The sequence below is a fragment of the Megalops cyprinoides genome, chromosome 17, assembly GCF_013368585.1.
Source record: "Megalops cyprinoides isolate fMegCyp1 chromosome 17, fMegCyp1.pri, whole genome shotgun sequence".
In the NCBI taxonomy this organism is placed as follows: Eukaryota; Metazoa; Chordata; class Actinopteri; order Elopiformes; family Megalopidae; genus Megalops; species Megalops cyprinoides.
Window position 1 is genome coordinate 6,786,985 of NC_050599.1, and position 25,856 is coordinate 6,812,840.

Genomic DNA, 25,856 nt, shown 5'->3' on the forward strand with positions numbered 1-25,856 from the left:
TTGAATCGTCATTAAAGCTAATAGTACACATATACCTGGCTACATAGTTAAACACCAAAGGTGGCAGTAAAGACTACAGGGAAAAAATGTAAACATTAATCAAAGGAAAAAAGCATTTCCGGTGTAGTACGTAAAGAGGTCAAAGTTCAATCGCAGGGCAATCTCTCCTGTGATTGGACAGCTACCGCAGTGCTTCACGCTATTGGTGGTTGGACATACACCTTCCACTCCACATCTCTGTTCGGGAGCCAAGTAACGCAAGGTCAGGACGCTGAATTTATGTTCCAGGACGAATGTATATTCAATTGGTAACATTAATTTAGCACCTTGCTGCTATCATTTAGTAACATAAAAGACAACGGTGCCCCCAGATTCAAAATTCGTTGAAATAACTAGGTAGCTGGGTACCTGATCATAAGTTAGCGGGCTAGCAGGCTAAATTGCTTTGCATCGTTTGAGCCAGCTAGCCAGCTAGATTAGCATAACTAAGTTAAACAAATGCTATTTTAGCTTTCTATCTATATTAGTGTTACACAGCTTGTCCAAAAAATGCATTTGATGGCATAACCGCATCTGTCAGCTGACAGCTCCAGTATGTACAATAGAAAGAAAGAATGAAGCTAACTTTGGCTACCTGCCTGTGTAGGTACATTCAGCAAAAGCTAGCATATTTAATCAGGTTTTCCAGCTGGTATCCACACATATATCCAACAGCCTCTACATTGTTTGGCGAAGTATCCATTCAAGTTAACTAGCCCACGTTAGATAACGAGCCGAATGTTACGTGAGGCATTGCCTCTCATAAGTTTACTTTAGCCAGCTAACGAGGTAGCTCATAGTCTTTGTTCGCTTTTGAGAGGGCGCTGGGTAACTATCCAGCTTTCTGAAATAATATGACAGTATGACATACCGTTAGAAGGCTTTCTGCCCAGTTAGTGCAACCAAGTTTAATTGCATTACAATTTCATTGGTGTCATGTCTATCATTTTGCAGGTACCAATGTCAAGATAATCAGAGCACGACAGTTCGCCATGTTGACAGCACGGGGCGCCTTTGCGGCCTTCGCCGCCAAACAGCTGTTAAGATCAACCAGTGCACTACCTCTGTCGGACTCGCATTCCAGATGTTTCCAGACTGCCACACCTTCGCAGAAAGAGCTGCACGCCGCCTGGGCCGGGCTGGCCAAGAAACAGCTGAAGGGCAAAAATCCCGAAGATCTCATCTGGCACACGCCGGAGGGCATCTCGATCAAGCCCGTCTATACCCGCAGTGACACAGAGGGGATCCCCGATGAATTGCCCGGAGTTTTCCCCTTCAGCCGCGGTCCGTACCCCACAATGTACACCTACAGACCATGGACAATACGACAGTACGCCGGCTTTAGCACCGTGGAGGAGAGCAACAAGTTCTACAAAGACAATATCAAAGGTATAATGCCACATTGCATTGCATTACAGGCATTTAGCAGATGCTCTTATCCAGAGCAACTTATATAGATTAAATTCTTCCCGTGTTACTCATTTATACAGGTGGATGTTTACTGAGGCAATTGTGGATTAAGTACCTTGTTTAAGGGTACAATAGCAGTGCCCCAGTGGGGAATTGAACCGGCAACCTTTTGGTTACCAGTCTTACTCCTTACCACTATGCTATTCTGCCACCAAATAATAAGACATCAATTTGCAGGATTCTGAATTGCTTACTTGCAGTGACTGTTCTATGGAAAGTATCAGTCCACTGATTGTGTCTGTGTTACAAAGCTTCCTGGACATGGAAGATTTCACACAGTAAAGACAAGAAGGGCAGTCAGTTCCTTCATTTCCCCAGTGTAGTGCATTATTGCTCAATCCTGGTCCTGGGAAATTTGCCAGACATATGCTAGTTTTCCATCTACTGTTCATATGCTAGTTTTTATCTGAGCTGTCTCCTAGCAGTGTAATTGATCAGTTATTGAAGACCTAGTTCTTCAGACTGCATCTAGGTTAGGTTCCACCTCAGCCCCTGCCCCCTAGCACCTGCTGCCTCTAGTGTTTGATGATTATTTTGCGTGTAATATTGCCATGTATTTTGGATTCTGTGTTCTAGTGACTGATGTATCGTAGTACACTTCTGTTGCCGAGTTAGATTGCACAAGTTAACTTGTGGTAGGGATTGAATGGTGTGATGCTCACACTCACTGGTCTGGGAGTGTTTTTAGCCTGGTCTGACACTGTTGCTCTGGATAAAAACACCAGTTAAATGAATGTAATGAAATGTGCTGTTGAAGGTGTGCTATGAAAAAGATTGTGTATTGAAAATATTTGCTGTCTGGGGCAGCTGTCTTGGTTGCAGTTAATTTGTTTGACAATGTATTGTACCAGACATTCAACTATTGATTACTCCAAGTCAATATAGCTTAATACTGTATTATTCATTTGCTTTATAGGTCTGAAATGAATAAAATTAATTATGAAATGAATGAAACTGTTTTCCTTTTGGGTGCTCTCACAGCCGGGCAGCAGGGCCTCTCTGTGGCCTTTGACCTTGCTACCCACCGTGGCTACGACTCGGACAACCCCAGGGTGCACGGTGACGTGGGTATGGCAGGGGTGGCCATTGACACCGTGGAAGACACCAAGATGCTGTTTGACGGCATCCCCTTGGAGAAGATGTCAGTTTCCATGACGATGAACGGGGCGGTGATTCCGATACTGGCCATGTTCATCGTAACGGGGGAGGAGCAAGGGGTGCCCCTGGAGAAGCTGACGGGAACCATCCAGAATGACATACTCAAGGAGTTCATGGTCCGCAACACCTACATCTTTCCCCCCGAGCCCTCCATGCACGCCATTGCCGACATCTTCGCCTACACTTCAAAGGTGAAGCCTAGCACCTTCTACACTTCCTCCTAAAGCATGCATCAGAAAAATACTCGGCATTCACCGCTGAGGCCATGTGTCTGGGGCTCTTTGTGTGCATCCCTTACATATTGTTTTTTTTGTTTTATTTCCTGTACAGCATATGCCGAAGTTCAACTCCATCTCAATCAGTGGGTACCACTTGCAAGAAGCCGGCGCAGATGCTATCCTTGAATTAGCTTACACCATTGCCAATGGTCTGGAATACTGCCGAACGGGCTTAAAGGCTGGTCTGACTATTGATGAATTTGCCCCAAGGTAAGCTGATCAAGATAAGAGAATCACAGATGGACTTTTGTTGAAATGTACAATATTGTTTTTAACAGTTATAAAATCTGGCATTCCTAGTGAAGTGATTCGTCAAAGTCATTCATTGAAGTTCTTTGATAACCTGATCATTTGAACATGGCTGGAGGCAAAACTATTATGAAATGGAAATAAAGCCATTTATAAAGCTTTTGGGAAATTAGCATGAAGGCACGAAGCAATTAGCGTGACCAAATGTTCTGAAGGATCAAATATAAAACAGCAGGGCAGCTGCCTCCATACTTTATTATTGAAGCCTTTTCTGTCTTGTTTTTGCTGCCACTTGCATTTGAGGACTCTTGTTGCTGTCCACAGTTGCTGTCCTTGTCTACCTTTGATTTCTCGTGTACCCTGTTTGAGCATCATATACCTTGCCTCGTTGCTGGCCTCTGTCTGCTGTGAAAGGGACACAGCCTGTGATATCAGAAACAGTGCTGTACATGTCTTTAGAGTGCCCCTTTTCTGCAGGAATTCTCAAATCATTGATACAGTTCAGAGTGTACTTCTTCAGCATTGGTGACTTTAGATGGAATGATAGAAACTAATGTACACAATTCCATGACACTGTGTCATTTCTTTCTCCTCATTCAGGTTGTCTTTCTTCTGGGGCATTGGCATGAACTTTTACATGGAGATTGCCAAGCTGAGGGCAGGACGACGGCTTTGGGCCAGTCTAATCAAGGAGAAATTTCAGCCCAAGAACTCCAAGTCGCTGCTGCTCAGAACTCACTGCCAGACATCAGGATGGTCTTTAACTGAGCAGGTGACCATGAGAGAGGATTGGCAGTCTCAGTTGTGTAGACTCGAATATAAAGATCTGTACAATCCAGGGTGCACAGAAGAATGTAACAAGCTGTGATCTGTTTAAACTCAGTCTGCACATTTCACCACAAAGCAAGGTCTTTTGGCCTTTTTATGAAACAGTTTGACTTAGTAAACATGGTTTACAAACTTTTACATTTTTTTTAAATATTAAAGTCTAACTAACAGCCTTTTGACCACTAATCTGGTTTTGGTATTTTTTTGTATGGAAACAGAGTAAAATGTTTCTTTATTTGAGCCAAACTAAGCCTTTGGTTCTTCTTTTTTTTCTAAAGTTAAAATGCTTTGATGTTTTTTTTTTGCCACAGGACCCCTACAACAATGTGATCCGCACTGTAATCGAGGCCATGGCGGCTGTCTTCGGGGGCACCCAATCCCTGCACACTAACTCCTTTGATGAGGCCCTGGGCCTGCCCACAGTCAAGAGCGCCCGCATCGCCCGCAACACGCAGATCATCATCCAGGAGGAGTCAGGCATCCCCAAGGTGGCCGACCCGTGGGGGGGGTCCTACATGATGGAGTCCCTGACAAACGATGTTTACGACTCCGCCCTCAAGGTGAGCACCCCACCACGTAGGCCCGCACACCCGGGCTGTCCCCCCCGAAGTCTTACCATTTGACTTTATAAGTGGCAGTGTTCACTTTTGCAAGTGTCAAGTCAGGTTCTACATTTGTGTTCATTTTGTTCTTCTAGCCAGTTTCTGTGGCTTAACTGGTCATAAGCCTTGTACACTTTACTTCTGTCCATTATCCAAAATACAGTGGGGTGTGCTGTGGTGCATGTACAATAGTCAGGTGTGGTAATTGGTAAAATGAAGAAAATTAAGAAAAAAACATAAAAATAGTGAATCCCATCCTTGTTGGCATCCTCATTGCAGGGGGGAAGAAGGGCACCGAACCGCCAAACTGCACTGAACGGTGCATGTCAGAACACCAGCTTGGAGCATTAGCTCAGAGCGCTACGCTAAACTTGTTTGAACTACGTAACTAATGAACATAGTGTATGCAAATTCTGAGCCTCCAGCCCCCAGTTGGCTCCAGCTCCTGGCCCTGAGTCCTCCTGGAAGACTGTCATGTATAATGCGTGGGGTTCACTCATTCTGCTATGCTCACAGAGGGGGGGGGAGCAGCTTCAGGACCAGTGAGGGGGTGGCTGCTCAGTCCGGGTGACCTGGGGTTTTTTACTCTGTCCCCTCTGCAGTTCATCACGGAGATTGAAGAGATGGGGGGCATGGCGCGGGCTGTGGCCGAGGGGATCCCCAAGCTACGCATCGAGGAGTGTGCTGCCCGCAGGCAGGCCAGGATAGACTCAGGTACTGACTCAAATCGCACTATGGACCTGGGCTCAAAGGCCCTGAACAGTGGCAAGGGTATCAGCATTCTGATGACTAGGGGTAAGACCATTTATTAGAGCTACTGTAGGATCACAACTGTATTAGGATTAGTATTCAGTTTACATTTTCGTCATTTAGCAGGTGCTCATCCAGAGCGACTTGCATAGGTTGCAATTTTACAGCTGAATATGTACCGAGGCAATTGTGGGTAAGGTACCTTACCCAAGGGTACAACAGCAGTGCCCCAGCGGGGAATTGAACCGGCAACCTTTTGGTTACGAGTCCTGCTCCTTACCACTATGCTACACTGCCACCCGTGTGGTATTTAAATCATACAACAGGGCAGTGTAGGGCAGGGCAGAGAGTAGCTCAAACTCAGGTTATCAGTATTCAAAGTTCTTGATGGAAAAAAAAGGAAGGGTCTGTTCCAGGGGTGGAAATAGTGTTTGATTTCACTTGATCATCAATTAAGTTGTGACTTGAGTGAGTGATCTAGGGAGACATTGTGCGGGTTCCATTCCATACTTTTCCCCAAATGAATCTACTCAGAAGAATGAAAAGAGAACGCATGCTTTTGAGTTAGTATTTATGTTCCACTCTTTGCACTGGATGGATGGGTTGGGAGCTTCTGGGAGGAGCTGGAGATGTTGCTAATGCATCCAGAATTGGTTTAGGTGATTTTTTAAAATTTACACCACATCATACAATTAAAGAACTCACAGTGTTGCCAAGACATAAAGAATCGCCATCCTGGGAGCCCTGGCCCTGGTAAGGCTGCTTTGTGACAACTCATGTTGTAAAAAGTGCTGTATAAATAAACTGAACTGAACTGAACTGAATTGGTCCCAGCCTGTAGCTGGCTAGCTTTGCAGTGAGGGCTTCTTTTTTGTGTCAAAGTCTTTCTTGGGTGGGAAATAACCTCTTGTTCCTACAGTTCAGTGTTTGGTAAAACAATGTGATCCTGCCCATAGGTTTCTCCTGTTCAGAATTTCAACCAATTTGATGTAGGAAGTATGTTATACACAGATGTAACATGGCCAGTTTAAAGTGTTCTGCATCAGAAATGTAATGGGTTTGGTTTTAAGACTTCAAAATGTGAACATTTATATGAAAATTTCAGAATGTTGAAAAAGATTTCTGAAGGAAAACATAAATACAGTGCTTATGTCAAGTGTTCATACATATTGAGATGGAGGAATCCTTGACTGGAAAATTGGTTCTCCCATATACTGTGTTAAAGTAACATACAACAGGAAGGTAATTGCAAGTGTTTTCTGTTTTCATACTAAATTGTTCAGTAACTTTTTATTTGCAGTCATTTAGTATTCAGCAGATAATGTTACTAATATTATCTTGGCGATTTCTATATAATATTGGTGTTACTGACATCTCAAAGTTTATGCAAACTGATTTAAATTCACTCAGAAAATTGCTCCATATTCCCCAATTGGTATGCAAATGATAATTTCACAAAATTGCAGTGCAAACAGAAAAAAAAAATGATGTCCTTTCCTGCATGTGTTTTCATCTGTATTCATAAAGAGAAGCCCGGGGACCATGCATAAGCTACTGTTAATTATATTCCTGCCTAGAATGGTGAGGGTTTGGATCTGTTTCTGTGTTTATATGCACAGGAAGACGTGCAGGCCTATGCAGTGCTTGAGGGTAAGAAGTGGCCTTTCAGTATGTGAATTCACAAATATATATAGAATATGCAAATATGGCGTTAATGAAAATGCACAACCCTAGTAATAACGTTGTACTCAGTAACCCGGTTTGGACCATTGCCACAGGATCAATAGACCCTGGCTGAAATTCAGGGGGAATAAAAAAGATAATTTTATTTTTTCTTGGAAAATAAATGCAATAAAAAGGGTGGACATTAACATAATATCCTAATTTTATTTGTTTACTAAAACATTTGTCAAAAGCTATTTTTATATGTGAATCTAGGGAGGGTAACTGATAACATGCATTAGACTGGTTACTGTTTACTAATGAAGTGATATTTCTGAATATTACAGTCAGAATATTTCTGAATGGTGGAAGGTGATTACACATGAATAAAATGATATGTGCTTGGGCTGGGAGTCATGATCTAATGTAGTTGTGTGGTGCTTTTTATGTTCTTTTAAACTATTAAAATCAGTGTCAGGTGGCAGGGTAGTTACATTAAAGCTCCAAGTGTGAGTTACGCACTGTAACTAATAATTAACATCAGGCTGAATTACTGTGAAGTGGAATGCAAGGTCTACTCTTTAAAATGAGTTACTCAAGGATGGCGCAAACGCAGTGGAAAGGCGGTCACAATTACTGTGCATTCAGCAGCATGGGCAGCCAGCAGAAGCTGTAACCCGTTGTGACCCCCCCCCGGCTCAGGGTCTTACCCAAACGCAATTGCGTTTGTGAAGTAGGGTGGAACTCAGTCCTCACGCTTCACGCAAGTTAACGGTCGAACGGAGATTGATCCCTAAAGGTGATGTCACAGGTCAGCCGTCTGCGCTGGTAAGGGCTGTAGAAGCCGTGCTCACAAGGCCTGTATTCAGGAGCAGGCCTCTGCTCAAGGAGCCGGTGAAAGTTTACATTTGCCACTCCAGTTCAGCTCCATTTAAATATGCTTTATGCTTTATTGGCATGACCTTACATTATTAAAGAAGAAAGCATGCTTTCTTCTTTTCAGCTTTGCAAGAGAGATGCACCTCAACTCTTTCAATCCACCAAGAACAAGGGAAAAGCAATCAGTGGCAGCGTGATGGGGTGGATAAGAAGATGACATCTTAAAGGCACAATTCTCAAGTGATGAGCTGCTGCTGTACCCACCAAAGTATTTCACCTGCTTTTACCCTTTTGTATTTTACCTCACAGATGCCAGTGTGGTAAATAACAGTAAGTGTTTCGTAATTGCTGCAATTTGGCCTGAAGAATGCTTTCGGATTTTAATGGCCGTGGAGTATTGTGTGTTCCCAGTCTAATGTTTCAAAGAGCTGTGGAAGCGCAGTCCCAGAGACAAAGCACGGTGGACGGAACGTGAGAACCAGTGTGAATCTGGGAAAACCAGCCGAATGGTGACTGCAGACCTGTGTGTCGTCTGTGTGTTTGGCTCTCAAAGCAGGAGCAAAACAACTTATCAACTTTATCGTGAAAGAGCTACGTGAAGTTACTGGTTGTCTCAGTCACGTCCGCTGGGTGGATTGCAAAATTAGGCCTTCATTTCCCCTTTTTATGAAAATTATGTTGTCACAGTAACACCTGAAATGCCCTGGAACCAAAATGTATTTGCGTTCTATATATCTGTTGGTGTGGTAATGCCGACGAGCCACCGAACAATCCATTGATTTCACGTACATTGCATGCAGCAATTCTTCTGGAAGAAACCTATAGAAGAAAAGAGAACTCTCCGAGGGATGTATCAATCCTACCTAATAAAATGGCTCATTTCCTCTTCAGCGTGAATTGTTACACAGATTCGTATTGGATTGGAATTCATAATGTTAGGACAGAAATGGAGTGGACAGCGTTGGCATGCAATTATCTGTGACATTCAAGTGTCAATCGACGAAGCAGTCAAGTTCACTTGAACTGTAATATTCTATAAGCTTCAGTTGGTGAAATGCGTATGTTCTGTGAAAGCTTGTTTGAGTTAAGGAGCTTTTACATGTCATTTTAAAACTACTGCTGTAACAGGTGTCTGTAGTTTGTAACACAGAACTACATGGTGAAGGGGCTGTGAAGTTTATGCTCTTTGCTCTTTGCCATTGCGATTAGCTACATCAGTGTTTCAGTAATTCACAGGGAAATGAGCAATTTAGTTAGAATGCCATACGGAACAACTGTAATAACCAAAGGACCATGTTGAGGTGACTGACTTTGAGGAAATGTGTGAAACAACATAGTTTTCTTCTGTTCCTTCGTTTAGAGGCATACCTTAAATGCTTTTCTAATGTAAATGCCTACATGCGAATGTTAGCATTAATTTTAACATCCGTTCATTTGCCTGTAGTGAAAATGATTTGACATTTTTCGCGATAGGTTGATATTGGAAATGAAGTGATTGAAGTGGAATTCGTTGTGTGACAACACTTTTTTGAAAGTGCGTCATTTTGCTCTTCCTTTTCACACTGTTAGAGGTTCGCGTAACACTGCAGGTGTAAGGCTGTAATTATATATAAAAGGTTAAAGGATGTTTATATTCTGTGCTGATCCATTGAACTTCACTCATTTTGCTTTTGTGCGAGTGTACCATAACAGCTAAATCTCAGTGCATGACATCATGTGTAGCAGTGGAATTCAGTGTCCACAGGATACCTGTGATTGTTGGTTCTTCACCAGGGGGCGCTGTAACTTTGCTGTTTGGGCTCCTGGGGTTTGAGAGGTTCAATTTAAGATGAGCAGAGCTGCCAGGTGCGGGGGCTGACAGCCGTGACGGTAATAGCACGCAGAGAGGGTAATGACATGCGGACGGGGTGTCCTTCACCTACCAGCAGCCGTCAGCTCTCTTTGTCTACCTGTTGCTCTCTCCCCTCAGACCTCCTGCTGGGATCTGCAGAATCAGGAGTGCTCCGGTACTTGCTTTGCTCTTTCACTGTGATCTGTGCACCTCGTCTCGGTGAAGCGTTAAAGCAAATGAAAAGAGCTGGTGTGGGGGGGTGGGGGGTGGGGCCTGCTGTGTGGAGGCATCCCCTTTCCCGCATGGGTACCAGCAGAGGGTCCTCGCCCCTTTCCTGGCAGGAGAGCAGCCCGCATGTCTCTGTAATAGTCCCCCCGCAGAGGTGTGTGCGTGCGTGTGCATCACTGTCCTCTCACGGCTTCAGAGGAACAGTGCGGGTGATCAGGGGACCGCAGAGGCTCAGGGATGAAAGGTCTGGCCTCTGGTGCGGGGAGAAGGATGGGGTGTGATATTAGTCACACCCCTGGTGCTTCAGTGCATATCTTACATTGGACAGGGGTGGCACTGGCTTTTTATCTTGTTTTTTCTTTTGAAAGGGAACCTGTCGCCAAAGGATTGGTTGGTTGGTGTTACGAGATACGAGACCATGAGATCACCGAAAATTAGACCGTCTCTTGATCTTGATCGTGCCGTATTCTTTTTTTGTTGCTGAAATCAAACAGATTCGCCTGCAGACTGTTCAACCGAATCAAAAGACTTTCGATTAATGAAATATTTAAAGGTATGTTTGTGTGTACTGTGGGTCTTGTTAGATTAGAAATAACGGGCTGATCACAGTTGCTTGTCAAAGAAGAGCAACTCTCACCTTTTTCATGTCTGTTCTGTCCCACTGTGTTGGCTCCAGGATCAGAAGTCATTGTAGGAGTCAACAAATACCGTCTGGAGAAAGAGGAGACGGTGGAGGTGCTGGCAATCGACAACACCGCGGTTCGCAACAAGCAAATCGAGAAACTGAGGAAGGTGAGCGTTATAGGTGCTTTGCATTGCCTCTTTCCTCTGTTCCCTGGAGTGACGGCTCCAGCTATTGTGACACCATTCAAGGTAATTATCCAGTAGTTACATTTGGAGTGGTGCTCCAGAACACTGGACTTGTGACCCAGTCAGAATACCAAAAAGCCAGCTGCCGTGATGTGGATTGAACACGGCTGTTGATCTGATCTTGATGGAGTGTTTCAGCGTTAGTCACTCGGCTTGCGTACGTTTGTCTAAGTCATCCTATAACATTCCCGTATTAATCCTCCTACCCGTATAGCTCACGCTGCCCTCCAGCCTGTGGTAATTTGCACTTGTGAGGTGTGAGCTCCTCGTGTTTTCACGCTTACTGCAGCCTGAGGTGTGCTGATTTAAAGACGCACTGAGAGTGGTGCGTATGCACCTTCGCCACCAACCTGGATTCAAAAGACCATGGCAAGACAATGACATAGACAGCTCTGGCTGTACATGTATGTAATTTAATTTGAAGGGAGTAAATGATGAACATGTCACACACAGATATGTCATTTTATGTAAGTGCTTATAGGCGTAGAATCTTAAATATATGAAGTTCTGCTGCCGCTAGGAAGTGTCTTTTTAATTCTGTTTCAGTTCATTTTAATGAATTTAGCCCTTGTTATTGGGCTGTCAGTGATTTGCCAATGATCAGCTTCTCTGTGATGAAGCAGTTCTACAGAGTGTGAATAGCCAAAAAATAGCCTTCCAAAAAAGGGTTGTGTACAGAACAGAGATGTGTACATTCCACTGTGTCTCTGCTCATTTGTCTGCGGGGGGCATTTCTTCATCTGACTGTTGAGTTTCTACAGCACGAATGGTTATAGTCTTTTTGATGGTATTGATATCTGGGCCCAGACCTGAGCTATCACTGTGCCACCTGTAGTGGTACCCTGGTACCCTGGTACCCCTATAGGTGGCAGAGGTCAGACTGTCTACAGATAAGGGAGCCACGTTGCCCTCCTCGTTCACGCCACTTCCCTTTTGTGGTCTAATATATGGGTAAAAAAACGTTCCTCAGAAGACAAAACGGGGCCTTTCCTTTGTTCTTTTAAAGCCTTGTCAGCTACTATGAAAGACCCTTTTCCTCTTTTTAAAAGTTTCCAGTTTAAAATCGTGTTTTTCTTCCCGGTCTACTGCAGTTGAGAGAAATGAAGGCTTGATTTGTAGACCATACGTTTCGCAGACGTTAAGAATGGTGATGTCCTGTTTACAGAGGGCTTGGGGAACCTCTGATAACACTTCACTGAGGCCGGCAAACAAACACTCCCGAAACAGAATGTTCTTTCTCTCAGGATTGTTCTGGTGTAAAATAAGGAGGGCATTGTTACATTCGGTTAGCAGAAATCAGATGTTTGACCCAAAATGCCCAAAACTTGAAAAAGTAGTCAAAAGGATTTTAGCTGATGACTGTATAACACAACATTTTGCTCTGATTCAATCTGCCTTTGGCAAATGATTATTTCACTTGACATGTTTTTTTTTTTAAAAAATTGTATCTATTAATTCACTGTAATACAAATGAACATTGTGACAATTTTAAATGAATTGACACAGGCTAGCTTTGGTTTGGGAGCACTTCTGTGTAATTCTGAATAATGATAGCATCGGCAGCATGTAAAGTCAGACGTTGTTGGTATCACAGACAGATCCTCTAGAATGTTAGCATGTGCATTCCTACTGTTACCACAGCAACGCAGAAGTACCCATTTGTATTTTAAATTCATACTTTTGAGATGTGAAGGATTGAAATGGTTATTAATGACCTTTCGGTGTCTGTGTTAAAGTTTCAAAGCGCAGTAGGAACCCTGGGTATGAGAAAATTGGCGAATGATAACTGAAGATAAATGAAGATCTTTGCTCTTATGGGATAGCTTTAGAAATGTGTCAGCCTTTCAAGAAATCATAAGTGTTACCAGCACAAAACACTAAAAAAGACTAGCAACTCACTGGTCCAGTAAATTAAAAAACTGACAGACCCACAAAGGTGAGGTACCGGCCTGCCTGCATGCATGCACATATGAACAGCCGCACATATCAGGTTACACCCATTTCCCGGGTTTGTGACCAGGTTGGAGAGCAAATATCATCATCACCATCATCATGGTCGTCAAGTACAAACACCATGTCATGACTGAGTATCTAACATACCTTTAGAAGTCTGCATGGATGAGTGAAAGGGTAGTGTTATCTCCATGAAGGAATGAAAGAAGCTGTATTATTTCTGTTATTATACACCCACACAAGTGGCCAGGAAGCACTGAAGTGAGGTGCTTTCAATCCTTCGACGCACTTGCTGGCGGCCAGCAGCCATTGACACGCTACAAGCCCCACAGCGCAATATAGGAGGCCCGGCGCTAAACTGGGGCGTAGCGTCTTACTGATGGCAGTTTAGCCTGATGATTGGGCAAGAGACACTCACGCAGAAGCCTGACTGACCTGAGTGCCCTCTTCCCCAGCAGGGCAGAGCCAATTATGTCCCACTGTGGTGAACCACCTGTCAAAGCCGGCTAATGATATAGCCTTGACCCCCAGGCAACACTGAAGCTATGTACAGACTCTCCTGGCCTGTAGAGCCCCAGCAAGCAAAAATAACAGCCCCAGGCCAGCTGGATAATGCTACTGTACAGCATTGATCATGCCTGAAGGGCTCTCAAAATAGGATTTTATAAGTGGACCTTGCGGGCACTGTATCACATTAAACCTGCTCCCAACCTAAAGAATAAAGAATAAATGACTTTACACAAGCACTACCGTTAGATATTACATTTTGAGGAGACCTGCTTTCTCAGTTGCATTGTTTTGAAGGCTAATCGCTTCAGAGAGTAGAGTGTTGGACTAAAAGGCATTCTGTGAGAGATCTGTGATTCTGAGTGTTGTCTTTGCTCTTTGCCTGCTTTTATGACAGCTGTGACATATATATGGAGCTTAACCTCAGAGCCAGGAAGTAAATAAGTAATGAAAACATTTTTATGGAAACGGTTAGTCTGGGGTGCAGTAATATAATAAAATAAAATATGTATACAATGTCTGTCTTGGAAGGTCAGTTAGCATTACCTTTAAGTACATGCTTCAGCTGATGGAAAGCAGTGGTTTTATCAGTTTGGTATTTCATGTCAAGATGTGGACAATGAACCCTTTTTTGACTGAAAAGGTTAAAAGCTTTTGTTTGACATTTGACAAGAGTCAAGACTAAATCCAGATTACAGATGATGAGGGCTGTAGAATGTCTCTTTAAAATAAAATAGTATGAAATATTAATGCTTTTATCGCCTTTGTGCAACCCTACCTTGGAATCACCAGTTGCTCATTAGGCTCATCTCAACATGACAGCCACTCATTGGAAGATAGACGCTTCTTTGCTGATGTCATCCTAACAGCGCTCAGGTCCCTGTGAGTTGTGAAAGGAAGGGCCACCCACTGACCCATCTGTTTTATTACTATGAAGAGTCTTTGTCATTATTAGAATTAGAATTTTGGGGGACTTTTTGGCCATTTTTTGCTCTGTCAGAAATTCTTGTGGTGTAAATGGGACATCGGTGTGTGGAGTATGGAGTATGAGGCTGACTTCCTCTCCGCAGGTGAGAGAAACCCGGGACGCCGAGGCCGTGAAGAAGTGCCTCTCTGCCATAGAGGAGTGCGCTCGCACCCGCGATGGCAACCTGCTGGCCCTGGCGGTGGAGGCGGCCCGGGCAAGGTGACCCCCCCGCCAAACACACAACTCACTCACGCAACCCACCCCAGCCCTTAGAAATACAGCCCCTTACACAAACGTCATCCTCACACTATGCACACAACCTACCCTGTCCTTACAAATACAAACATGCTCTACATCCCCGCACACACACACACACACACCCTGTCCCTACAAATACAGTCCCTTACACACACTACATCCCCACCCTATGCACAGAACCCATCCCACACTGACACGCCCAGCCCTTACAGCTACAAACACACGCTACATCCCCACCCTACACACAAAACCCACCCCACACACACACCCTGCCATTACAAATACAAACACACTCTACATCCCCACCCTACACACAAAACCCACCCCCCACACAGTCCTTGCCGCCATATATATGCCCCACGTGCCAACGCTCACACCTCACCCCCACCAGACTTTCAGAGAACCGGCGGCAATGAGGCATAGTCGTTAAGGAGCAGGACTCATACCCAAAAGGTTGCTGCTGTACATTTGGCCAAGGTACTTAATCCAAAACTGCCTCTGTAAATATCCAGCTGTATAAATGGATGACATTTTGAAAAACTGTAACTGATGTAAGTTGCTCTGTATAAGAGCGTCTGATAAATGCCAATAATGTAATAATGTAATGTAATGTAAAGAGAACCCCACCCGCACGCCCTGCCTCCCCACACTCCTGCCACCGCAGTGCCTGCTGTGAGCCAATGTGCTGCCCCTCTCTTCAGGTGCTCGGTGGGAGAGATCACCGACGCCATGAAAGCCGTGTTCGGCGAGCACAGAGCCAGCACCCGCATGGTGAGCGGAGCGTACCGCAGTGAGTTCGGAGAACACGAGGAGATCGCTTACGCCAACAACAGGTAGGCGCGGAGAGCTTCAGTCAGTGAATAAGCTTTGATTATGAATAATAAGCAAATGATAACGTAATTATAATGGGTAAAACAAAAGTGGTGATTGTGTCCAATGTGTGCAAGGACTGCAGTGAGCAACGGTCCTGCTTCAGTTTGTACCTGCTTTGAAAGTCCAGTGTGGTTGTGTTGTGCAATGCTCTGAAGTGGAATTGCTTCAGTAATTGGGCAGCTTATCAAAATGTACAGGTAAGCGATGCACGTCGCAATGGCTAAGGGTGAAAATTAGGAAAATACATTTTGTGAAATTGTCAACGTATCAGAAATTAACAGCTTTTTGTCAGTCCATATTCAGGCTATTTAATCAATAGTAGTAATAGTTAGTTATTGTGTTACTCAGGAAATTGTGATTTTTGTTTCGTGTGCCTTTTTATCTTTTTCAAAATTTTTCATTGTTGCTTTTCATCTTTATAATACCTGGTTGGGTAATTTACAATGCTGCCTAAGTGATGTAGTCTGAGCTCCACAGTCTTGCTGATTGGATGTTTGATCTTTCTCTGTGAATACAAGTACCTCTCTTTCATTTCATACACAATATTATGAATTTCACATTCGTAGAGTTGAATGTAACTTATACACCACATTGGTGTTTGAGGAACACAGCCACTGTCAGTCACTCAGTGGACACAGTGAGTCCAGTTGAGTATGCAACAACCTTAACCCAGGCTTACTCAAAACTTGTGACAACAAATACTAGTTAAATGTAAACATATATTTTGCAATGATTTAAAGGCAGTTCATGCTACAGGTAGAATCAGCACTTCCCAGGACTGAATTGGGCTCATTGTTCCTATTGAGTGTCAGGCTGTCTGTGCCAACCTTTCTTTTCTCGTGCAGTTAATGGCCATATTCATATTCATATTTTCATAACCACTTGGAGGAGAAACACCAATAACTAATCTTCAGTTTCAGACAGATCTTCATTTAGGATTCAGTGCTCAGACAGTGTCTTCATTGCTAATGACAGTTAAATCTGGCCAGCGCCTGGCACTTCACCAGCCATTTAGAGTGGTTTTCTGTGAAATATAAATCCAGGAGAAGTGTTTTGCAAGACACAGTAGGCATTCATCAAATCAACAACCAGTCTGGGAAACATCCACAGGCGATTGGTAACCGACGGCGAAAAATAAGATTTGCAGTATAATAGCTTTGCACTATTGCATTTACATTTAAATTTATTCATTTGGCAGACGCTCTTATCTGGGGCAACTGACAAAAGTGCATTCAGTAGGTTAGTCAATTAGCTGCAGACATATTAAAACCTTAGTGTGATTCTTGAAATGCCGTGTTGTTGTGGGGGACATCACCCAGAGGGATTAAGTGCTGTCAAAGGACATACAGCCTTAAACTATTAGTACGCAACATTAAGATTAGACTGCGCGACCCTTCAATTCTATAGGTTTGTTATCTCCACAACATGTTTACAGCTGAACTAATGTGCTGCAAAGGGTTGAGGTGCCACCAAGCTTTTATATTTCAGGTTTAAATCATAATTAATTTAACAGCTACTAGCTCATGTTGGTGTTAAGGTGTGTTCTGAACAGCTCGGTTGTTAATCTGCAAGGGAAAATGGACAGCGATCCTGCAGTTCTGACTGTAAGCAGGAAGCTCTGATACACCTCTCTTAAGGAATTTTTTCTTGGGTTATAATGGAGTATAGCTTCCACATAGGACTTTTTTTACAGATGGTCTGTTGATTTGTTTAGCTCCATCCACTGAATGCATTTGTTTCTGAGTAATGAGTCAGTTCATCATGACCACCCACCTACTTTATTCCAATAAAGTTTAAGCCATATGAGGTGCAAGACCTAAAAATAAACTCCCAGCTTGTTTTCAAGGACAATATAAATGCCTGCACTCCCTAGTCAGCAATAGCGTTGTGTGGTTTTGATTTTTTTTTTTTAAATCCCATATTGAACATGTTGTGACACAGCTGTTTGTTTCAGCCTCATTGCCTTCAGCAATGCATGCAGTCCAGGTCTTACTAAACCCCAGCACTTTTCTGCTTTGCACACAGTGCACATGTGGCAAAGCAAGCAGATTCACATTACCTACTACCTACTGCCAACTGCCTTCCAGGGTTCTGCAGTTTAAGAAGCAGGAGGGTCGAAATCCGCGCCTCCTGGTGGCCAAGATGGGCCAGGACGGTCACGACAGAGGTGCCAAAGTGATCGCCACTGGGTTTGCTGACCTTGGGTTCGATGTCGATATTGGCCCGCTCTTCCAGGTATGCTTCCTTTTGTTGACACACACACAGAATATGCCAAGGAGAGCTGATGTTATTAACAAATGGCGTTCCCAGTTCTCACCTGCTTGCTTACATCAGTTACATCATTACTCTGGCTGAGAATATCAAGTTATGTGTTGCAGGAACATTAGGAGTTGCCATGGGGAAGGGAGGGCTTGTTCAACAAAATGATAAACAACAAAATGGATGCATTACAGTTCGATCACGTTTACATTTATTCATTTGGCAGGTGCTTTTAACCAAAGCAACTTACAAGTGAGGCAGAATGCAACACAAGCAAAAAGCCATATAAGGAGTCAACAATATAAGAAGTTTCAATAGTTGGCCAGACAAGATGCAAGCTAGCTGGTAGAGATAAAAGTGTATGAAACCACAGATTCATTTTCTTTATGAAAAACAGAGTTTACAATATAAGAAATTGCTTTAGGTGGTACTGATTCAAGTGATGAGGTGAGCGCGGAAGAGCTGTGTCTTCAGATTTTCTTGAAGATGGTGAGGGACTCGGCAGAACAGATGAAGCGTGGAAGTTCATTCCGCCATCGGTGCACAACGGCAGATAAGGTTCTGGGAAGTGATTTTGTGCCGCAATGTGACGGGACCACCAGACGCCAGTCGGTAGCAGAGCGTAGTGGTCAGAAGGGAACATAGACTTGTAGTAGTCTGCATTTTAACTATGCAATGTGTAATTTGTAAATCCGCACCCAACATATTGGAGTATCAAAAGTTCAGTAATGAAGTGTGATCACATTCTGTAGAGAAAGAGTGTAGTTCTGGGAACTGGTCGGGAGTATTCCACAGTTACAGATTGAGGGCACTAGTGTGAACAATAAAGGTCAGTACGGCATGACTAGGATGTGTAATGAATAATATAATATAATGAGTGTTGATCGAATTGTTTCATCCTCTGATTTGTTGTTGTTTGCGAGGAGTTACAGTGCCCTAACGTATGTATTTTGTGCACCAAGTACACATTTTGTGGTCAAAACACTACATTTAATTGTAGTCTTAAGCTGTCTTCTTCATGACCTACACTATTGTCAGGAAATTGTTTCCCTTACATGTAGTTTCCCAGCTTGGTGCAGTTTTGCTTCTTTTCGATTTCCAACCAACCGGGGTAGGACTCCATTCAATAGCCTCACAGGCAAACCCAGGGAAATCATGCACGCTATGTGATTCTGGTTCAGAAGCACAATATGACAGTCGTGGGTGTCAGAAATAAATTGGGTTTGGGAGGCATGGTAATGGCTTGCTTGCTGTTATGGGTGAACCTTCTAGACATGCCACTGGCAAAAGAAATCACAGCTGTACACATATAGAGTTCAGGCAACATGGTGCCTGGAATTGATAAAAAACCATTCCAGCCGTTGTTCATGGCATTAAAAAAACGTGATTTTTCTTGAAGCAATATAAACTAGAACATCCCTTTGAATTTTTCATGTGGCAGTGTCAGAGGGGAAACAAGCCATTAATGCTGTGAAATCCAATAAGGTTTTATTATTTTTGCCTTATTATTTTGATTCCTGTAACACATGTTATTTCTTTGGCTAGAGCTGTACCTGTCAGAGCTTGACCAGCTCAGTTGTGAATGCTTAGTATGTGTTGCAGTTAAAATAGTAGTAACTTTCCTTTGATCCTTTGCTTTCATCTCTGTGTACCTTTTACTCCTACACAGCAGTGTAACCCATAATTATATTTTAGTTGTACTGATTCTATTTACACATTTTTGAACTTTTACTCATACTTATTACCAGAAGGGGCTTATGATATGTAATGACAATAAGGACAAATATACATAACTCTTCAATATCATTGCTCCACACATCAGTGGATGAAAATTCATCTGTCAAAATGATGTTTTCTTTCCATAAAATTAAAAGGCAGTTTTATATTACATGTCATTGTTTACATCAGTGTTTCTTAAATGAACACATTTCATCAATAAAGCCTGTAGTAGAGAGCATTCCTTTCGCAGTCTTGCAGAATAAACTGAATAACACTGGGTCAGCTGTCTTGGCCCTGAAATGCCTCAAAATACTATTAAATCCATCCACTTTATTCCTTTTGAGTGAGTCCCCGAATGCATTTAAATTTTCTCTGTAGGTTCTGTCTGTAAATACATTTGCCAAAGAGCCAGTATCGTATCCATGTCGAGAGACCACCTGTAAGCAGCCTGCGAGTAAATGTGTTTTTAATTTGGCAGCAGCAGATTTCATCCTTTCTTACATTTAATTTCATAATTTATCACAGATATGTTATGTTGTAACAAAAAACGTGACTGCATTTATCATAGAATTTTTTTATAGCCACCTGCATGTTAACTACAGGCAGCTTTCCAATCAGTGTGTTGTCCACTTGTCATTGTGATCATCAGATGCTGCGAAACGCGTCTGCCCTCAGCAGCTGAAGAGCCCTCATTTCCACGTCCCTCTGTAAATGAAAGCCGAGGCCAGCGGCCCTTATATCCACCATGTTTTCCAGTTAGTAGCTGATGAAAGTCCTGTTGTCTCCGTTGCCATTGGAGCATCTTGCACAGGTCCTTCAGTTTATTGTGCTGTAATTAAACCCGGGGAACCTGATGCTTCGCACGCACGACACCGCTCCGTGACCCCTTACCTTTGAGCAGCGTGGCCACAATAAGAGGGGAATATATTTACATGTGTAGCGTGCTTTCATCTGCCGCAGAGCTGAGCCATGAAGCTCCCCGTTATTCAGATAAAGATTTCAGTGCAATTAGGTGGTTTGAATGTAAATATTTTGGTGGGGAGAGTAAGGCTGTGCTTTCATTCCCCTCAACCCCCCCACCCCGGTAGACCCCCCTGGAGGTGGCGCAGCAGGCGGTGGATGCAGACGTGCACTGCGTCGGGGTCAGCACCCTCGCGGCAGGTCACAAGACTCTGGTCCCTGAGCTGATCAAGGAGCTGCGCAACCTCAACCGCCCTGATATTCTCGTGGTCTGCGGTGGTGTCATACCCCCCCAGGTAAGGCCCTTTCACCTCACACCTCCCTGTGGGGGGGGGTGTTCTTGTGCTTTGTGATCGTCATTTACTTTCTTCAGTAAATTGCACTTCAGTGGAACCTGCCAGAATGGAATTCTTACTCAGCTCTCCATGTATAAATACGTATATATATATATATATGTGATATAAGGTAAAATACACACCGCCGTATCATGTGAGGATCTCATGATGCGGCAGATACAGAGATGTTTGTGGCTTGAATAGATGCTTTTTCCACTGGTGACTGCAGGAATCTCAGGGCCAGGCACATTTGATTGTTGCTTCAATAGCTACATTTCTTTATTTCCTAAGAAGACATTAAAAAGTGCAACTGTAAAATAAAAAAAGGAAATTGCATCATTCCCTTGAATTTGCTGTCAGTAAAGTAATAATTTTAAGTTGAATGATTACTGAACCACTAAGCAAAGTGCAAATAATTCTGCTTGTTTGATCCCTTGTCTTGCACTGATGCAGGCATTATATAATAGTGCTCTGCTTAAATGGAAATCTCTTTTGAGCTGAAGCAGACATTCACCAGCTAACATACAGTGCCCTGAAAAAGTATTCAGGCCCAACCTTTTTTTCCACACAAATGATTTCCACAACCTGAGATTTTGACTAATTACACTGAGATTTTTTGTGTATCACTCAACTTTGCAACAGTGCAGACCTGTGAAGAAATAAAATTATAAATCATTAAAGAATAAAAGTACTTGGTTGGACCACCTTTGGCAGCTATTACAGCCATCAGTCTTTTTGGATAAATCTATTAAATTTGCGCAACGTACAGGTTAGTTGGGGAGCGGCAGTGGACAGCAATTTTGACGTCTTTCTACAGATGTTCGATGGGGATAAGTTCAAGACTCTGACTGGGCCATTCAAGGATGTCAGTTTCCTTCATTTCAAGATAAACCAGTGTTGCTCTGGCAATGTGCTTTGGGTCATTGGGTCAAACTTGAGCCTTAGGTCAAACTTGTGCATGTGCTTTTATTTTTGAGCAAGGGCTTCTTCCTTCCCACTCTTCCATGAAAGCCCTTTTTGTGCAATAGCTTGGAGATGTTGACCCATGGACATCATTTTCAGTTGCAGCCACTGACTTTTGTAGTTGGTTAGAGTGACAGTTGGCATCACAATAGCCTCTCTGAAATGCGCCATTTTTGTTCAGCATCTAAGTTTAGGGGGGCAGCCTGCCCTAGGCAGTGTGGCTGTATAGTTACATATTTCTTCCACTTCCGTGTGATGGATTGCACTGAGCTCTGAGGTATGTTCAGTGCCTTTGAAATGTTCTTGTATCCTTTCCCAAATTTGTGCTTCTTCACAATTATATCCCTCACTTGTTTTGAATGGTCTTTTCTCTTCATTTTGGTTTGTTCAGTGGAAATTCCAACCAAACTGTTTGACCTTATAGAGGGGGACGTAATTCAAAACAGGTGATCCACTAATTTCCTACACAGGTGGAGACCATCAACAAATTGGATGAGTTTATAAGACATTATCTTGCACCTGAGCAAGATTAGCGAAGCTGATAATTACGAAGGGCATGAATACTTTCTAAAACTCAAAAGTTTTAGTTTATAAATATTAGATTATTTCTAACCATTTCTTTAGATTTGTCAGGATGTACAACACTGTGTAGACCAGCTGGAAAAAATCTTACTTTAATGTATTTTAAATTTGGAATCTGAGACAATACATTTTAAACTGTATTGGGGGCTGAATACCTTTTCAAGTCACTGTATATTTAACACATAGGTTGTGCTGACAACTTCAGTGAAATGCTACATTAAAACTACTTCAGTGAAAATTCTACTTCAGTGAAACTTCGGCAGTTGGAAGAAGTAATCTTGCTTTTATCCAAAGCACCATCTTTAAGTTTCTTTTTTTCCTCAGACCTATTATTAAGAGGCCTGAAAGGACAAGAACAAACAAGGAAATTGCAGTTTGCCTTGCAAAGGGATAATGTGCTAATTATAAAGAACAGCAATTGCGTGAACAGCCCTGGTAATTGCATTGACAGGCCTAATTATTACAAACTGTCATCATTAAAAAGAGCAGACTGAATGAATTCCGGCACATTCCGTCCAGATATAGTTGTCTTATTTTGCACGCTTTATTCACAAAAAGCAGGTATTCCTGTTCCTCTGGCTGTCAGATGAAGCACTACTGCCAAAGAGCTGCTCTCTAATATCTGGTTTATTAGTTACTAACAGTGGGATTTACCTTTGATATTGTGCCTCTGGCACATACCAATTTCCACTGGTCTTTTCGCGCTTAAAATACTGCAGGAACTCACAGGGAAAAGGTTTTCACAGTGAGTCAACCTGACATACAGTAATTGCTCTGTAAAGCATTTTTTTCACGTTCATGTAAAGTCTTAAATTGGCTAACTCAGGGTGTAATTAAGGAAGAGGTATGCAGCATGTTGTGAATGTCAATTTGAATAAGCTTAGGTGTGTCATTTTCACTTTCCTGATAAAATGTCAGGTATTTCTGCCTCAGTTTAATTACACATGATTGTGAATTTTGTCTGATTAGATCGTAGTACCATTTTAATATAATGTGTGGATAGCTGCTTCAGCATTCCAGGGTAGCGTACATTATCAGAGCTTTGATTACCCTTCCTATTTATAACATTCAGCTAGGTTTATTGTACCTTCATAACATTTTAAAATTGTATTAGAGCGTGGTTTTAATAGTTAAAAATTGAGAAACTTCTCCTCACAATAAAGTTTTTCTATAGAAACAGTTTATCTTAAATGAAACACAAAGGACAAATTAAAATCTGAGGTAATTTTTTTATTTATTAGGATATTTAGAAATGCATGCTTTGCATGGATAGCTTTTTAGAGACTCTCTTTTCAGAGGTGGTACTATTTTCCGTTATAAATGTGTTTGGGAGGTGGGTGACCCTTTTTTTGTGAGAAACTCCGTTGTGTTTCTTTGGGTCTGGCACAAGGTTCATCATATCCCAGAAATATCCCAGGGCTCAATTCAAGACCTTTGGCAAGATTAAAAGGTTAATCAGATTAGAGGAGACCAGTATCCATTTTTCATAATGAGCATGTGTCTCGAAATCCCCCAACCATCACTTCAAGGCCTTGAGGGGGTTGGGGGGTGTGAAGTGTGAAAGTGTGGCCAGTGGTAACGGTACGTGGTGTACCACAGCAGCTGCTGAGGCTCATCCACCGAATGGTCAAACGGGACTTAGGAAGGACTGCGTGAGTGGAGATTACTGGAGCGCTTCTCCACTCTCTGAACATGAGGGCCGGCAGTTAAAGTACAAATACGTAATGCCTGTAACTTCTCGTAGCACCTCAAGGCATTACATTACATTACATTACATTCATTTAACATCACAAAAGAACAGAAGTGTATCCATTGAAGTTGAATGAGAAACAGTGTCGGACCAATCTAACAACACTCCCAGACCAGATCAGGACAAGGCATTGCAGCGATTTTTACCAGGAGCGTTTTGTGTACCTACAGCTGTCGCACAGAACTGTCGTGTTTGTTTTGACACTGCGGAAACGCTGGCCGCTCTCCGATACAGTTGGGTGTCGCTGAGAATCTCATGGCAGCTGATTTCTCCACTTCGTGTGAGCTCCACATCTGCAGAAACGGGGAAGGCCAGCGGCCGATGACACAGACACGTCGAACAAATAGCGAGCCGCTGCATCTGGGATGCGATTTAACAATTATTGAGTGATGTCTGATGGACTGTCTCGTAGCAGGCGCGATTTAATCCAGGTTAAACAGCGGAAATCGGAACTGACATGAAAATCGATACACCTTTCAAGTGTTCCCGGGTAACAGATACCGAGTTCACTGGCATATGGCTGAACCTTCCGAGGTGTTATATTTGACATCTGTCTTCAGGAAGTCATGCTGTGCTCCAAAGGTGGAAAGAAGTGTTGTTTGGAGTGCATGAGAAAAGCCTTGAGGGGAAAAAAAATGTACAGAAATGTTTAGAGTTATTAGTTATGGGAGACTGAGGCTTCATACACCTTAGATTCAGTAGAGCTATCATGTGTTATCCGTGACATTGATTTAAGCAAGTCTTGGTGTTTTTCTCTGGAGGCCTGAGTCCTTGGTTCACTTCATCACGTCAGTTACTGGAAGCTCCAGCCATCGTGGGACTGAGGAATCGTCACTTTGCAAGCACTCGGAGGAATGTAATTGTGTATTGTGTAGAATGGGTAACACATTTAATATGTAATAAATAATCTGTGTGTCCTTGTTGTTCAGGACTACGAGTTCCTGTATGAAAAGGGAGTTTGCAGCATCTTCGGTCCGGGGACAAGAATCCCTCAGGCAGCCGTGGAGGTCATTGACAACATCGAGAAGAGTTTGGAAAAGAACCGCCAAGCAATGTAATGGTGGGCGGGGAAGCAAATATTCTGACAGCCATTTTCTGTCCATTATCTGTGTGATATTGAAAGCAGGAGCCTCCTTCTACACAGCTAATAGAAGCATCTTATCAGATTTACTTTTAGACCAGAGGGACTTCTAACATTAACCATCAAGCCGTTTGATCTCTCTCCTTTGGTTTTCTACATGATTGGGTGATGTTCTTGGAGAACAGGAGCTAGTCTTGACTTAGAAGATATTGGGGTGTTTCTAGTCCATTGCTTGTTCATTATTCAATGAAGACATACAGCTATTACCATCTGTGGCAATGTGCCTTTACCAATGATTTGACATGAAAAAAAGAATAGTTTCCTGAATTCAGTTCATGCTTGCCTATCACATGAAAAATATTTCTGAGTCTAATTTTCTAGAGGGGGCTAAATTGATAATCAACATAAAAACTACTGCATTATTCATTTACATTACAATGTAATGTAAATGAATATAATGTAAAAAAAATGTTCCATCGGTGTCACTTTAAAATAAATTGAAAATAAATTCTTCATGCTTTGCTGTAGTTTTTGCTAATTGGAGTGTTAGCTTTAACTTTCTCAAGTGGTGATATTTTCTCAGTTAATATTGAATGTCTCATTGAGACCAAGGCAGGGACACAGTGTCTTAATGTCAAGATTGGTTTGGGATTTAGCTTGGTGCAGGGCTGTTGAATGGCAGGCCTACCATGAAGACTCACTGCTAGCTTTCAGTGAAGATTGCCAATATGGGTAATACCTATCATCTTAACCTTGAATCCATATTGCTTTATCCTGCGCTCTGTGTGTATTTCAAGAGGATGCC

General features: G+C 42.7%; 1 protein-coding gene across 3 annotated transcripts; it reads left to right on the forward strand.

Annotated features, from left to right (window-relative positions):
• Positions 1-203: 203 nt before the first annotated feature.
• mut (methylmalonyl CoA mutase) lies at positions 204-25,363 on the forward strand. Of its 3 annotated transcripts, none has more exons than XM_036550675.1 (13): positions 204-262; positions 994-1,428; positions 2,491-2,858; positions 2,998-3,155; positions 3,795-3,966; positions 4,334-4,582; positions 5,227-5,338; positions 10,651-10,766; positions 14,375-14,490; positions 15,231-15,362; positions 17,490-17,637; positions 20,469-20,636; positions 24,900-25,028. In XM_036550675.1, the coding sequence occupies exons 2-13, from the start codon at positions 1,032-1,034 to the stop codon at positions 25,026-25,028; spliced, it is 2,265 nt and encodes a 754-aa protein (XP_036406568.1). In that variant the 5' UTR covers positions 204-262; positions 994-1,031. The 3 variants fall into 3 exon arrangements, with proteins under 3 accessions (XP_036406568.1, XP_036406567.1, XP_036406570.1); XM_036550674.1 differs by having other exon boundaries at positions 239-295; positions 24,900-25,363; XM_036550677.1 differs by having other exon boundaries at positions 246-308.
• Positions 25,364-25,856: the final 493 nt, after the last annotated feature.

Excerpts from the sequence above, each read along its gene's own strand:
- mut (XM_036550674.1), top strand. Across the intron at positions 10,767-14,374 it reads AAATCGAGAAACTGAGGAAG|GTGAGAGAAACCCGGGACGC; the intron begins GTGAGCGTTATA and ends TCCTCTCCGCAG. Across the intron at positions 14,491-15,230 it reads GTGGAGGCGGCCCGGGCAAG|GTGCTCGGTGGGAGAGATCA; the intron begins GTGACCCCCCCG and ends CCCTCTCTTCAG.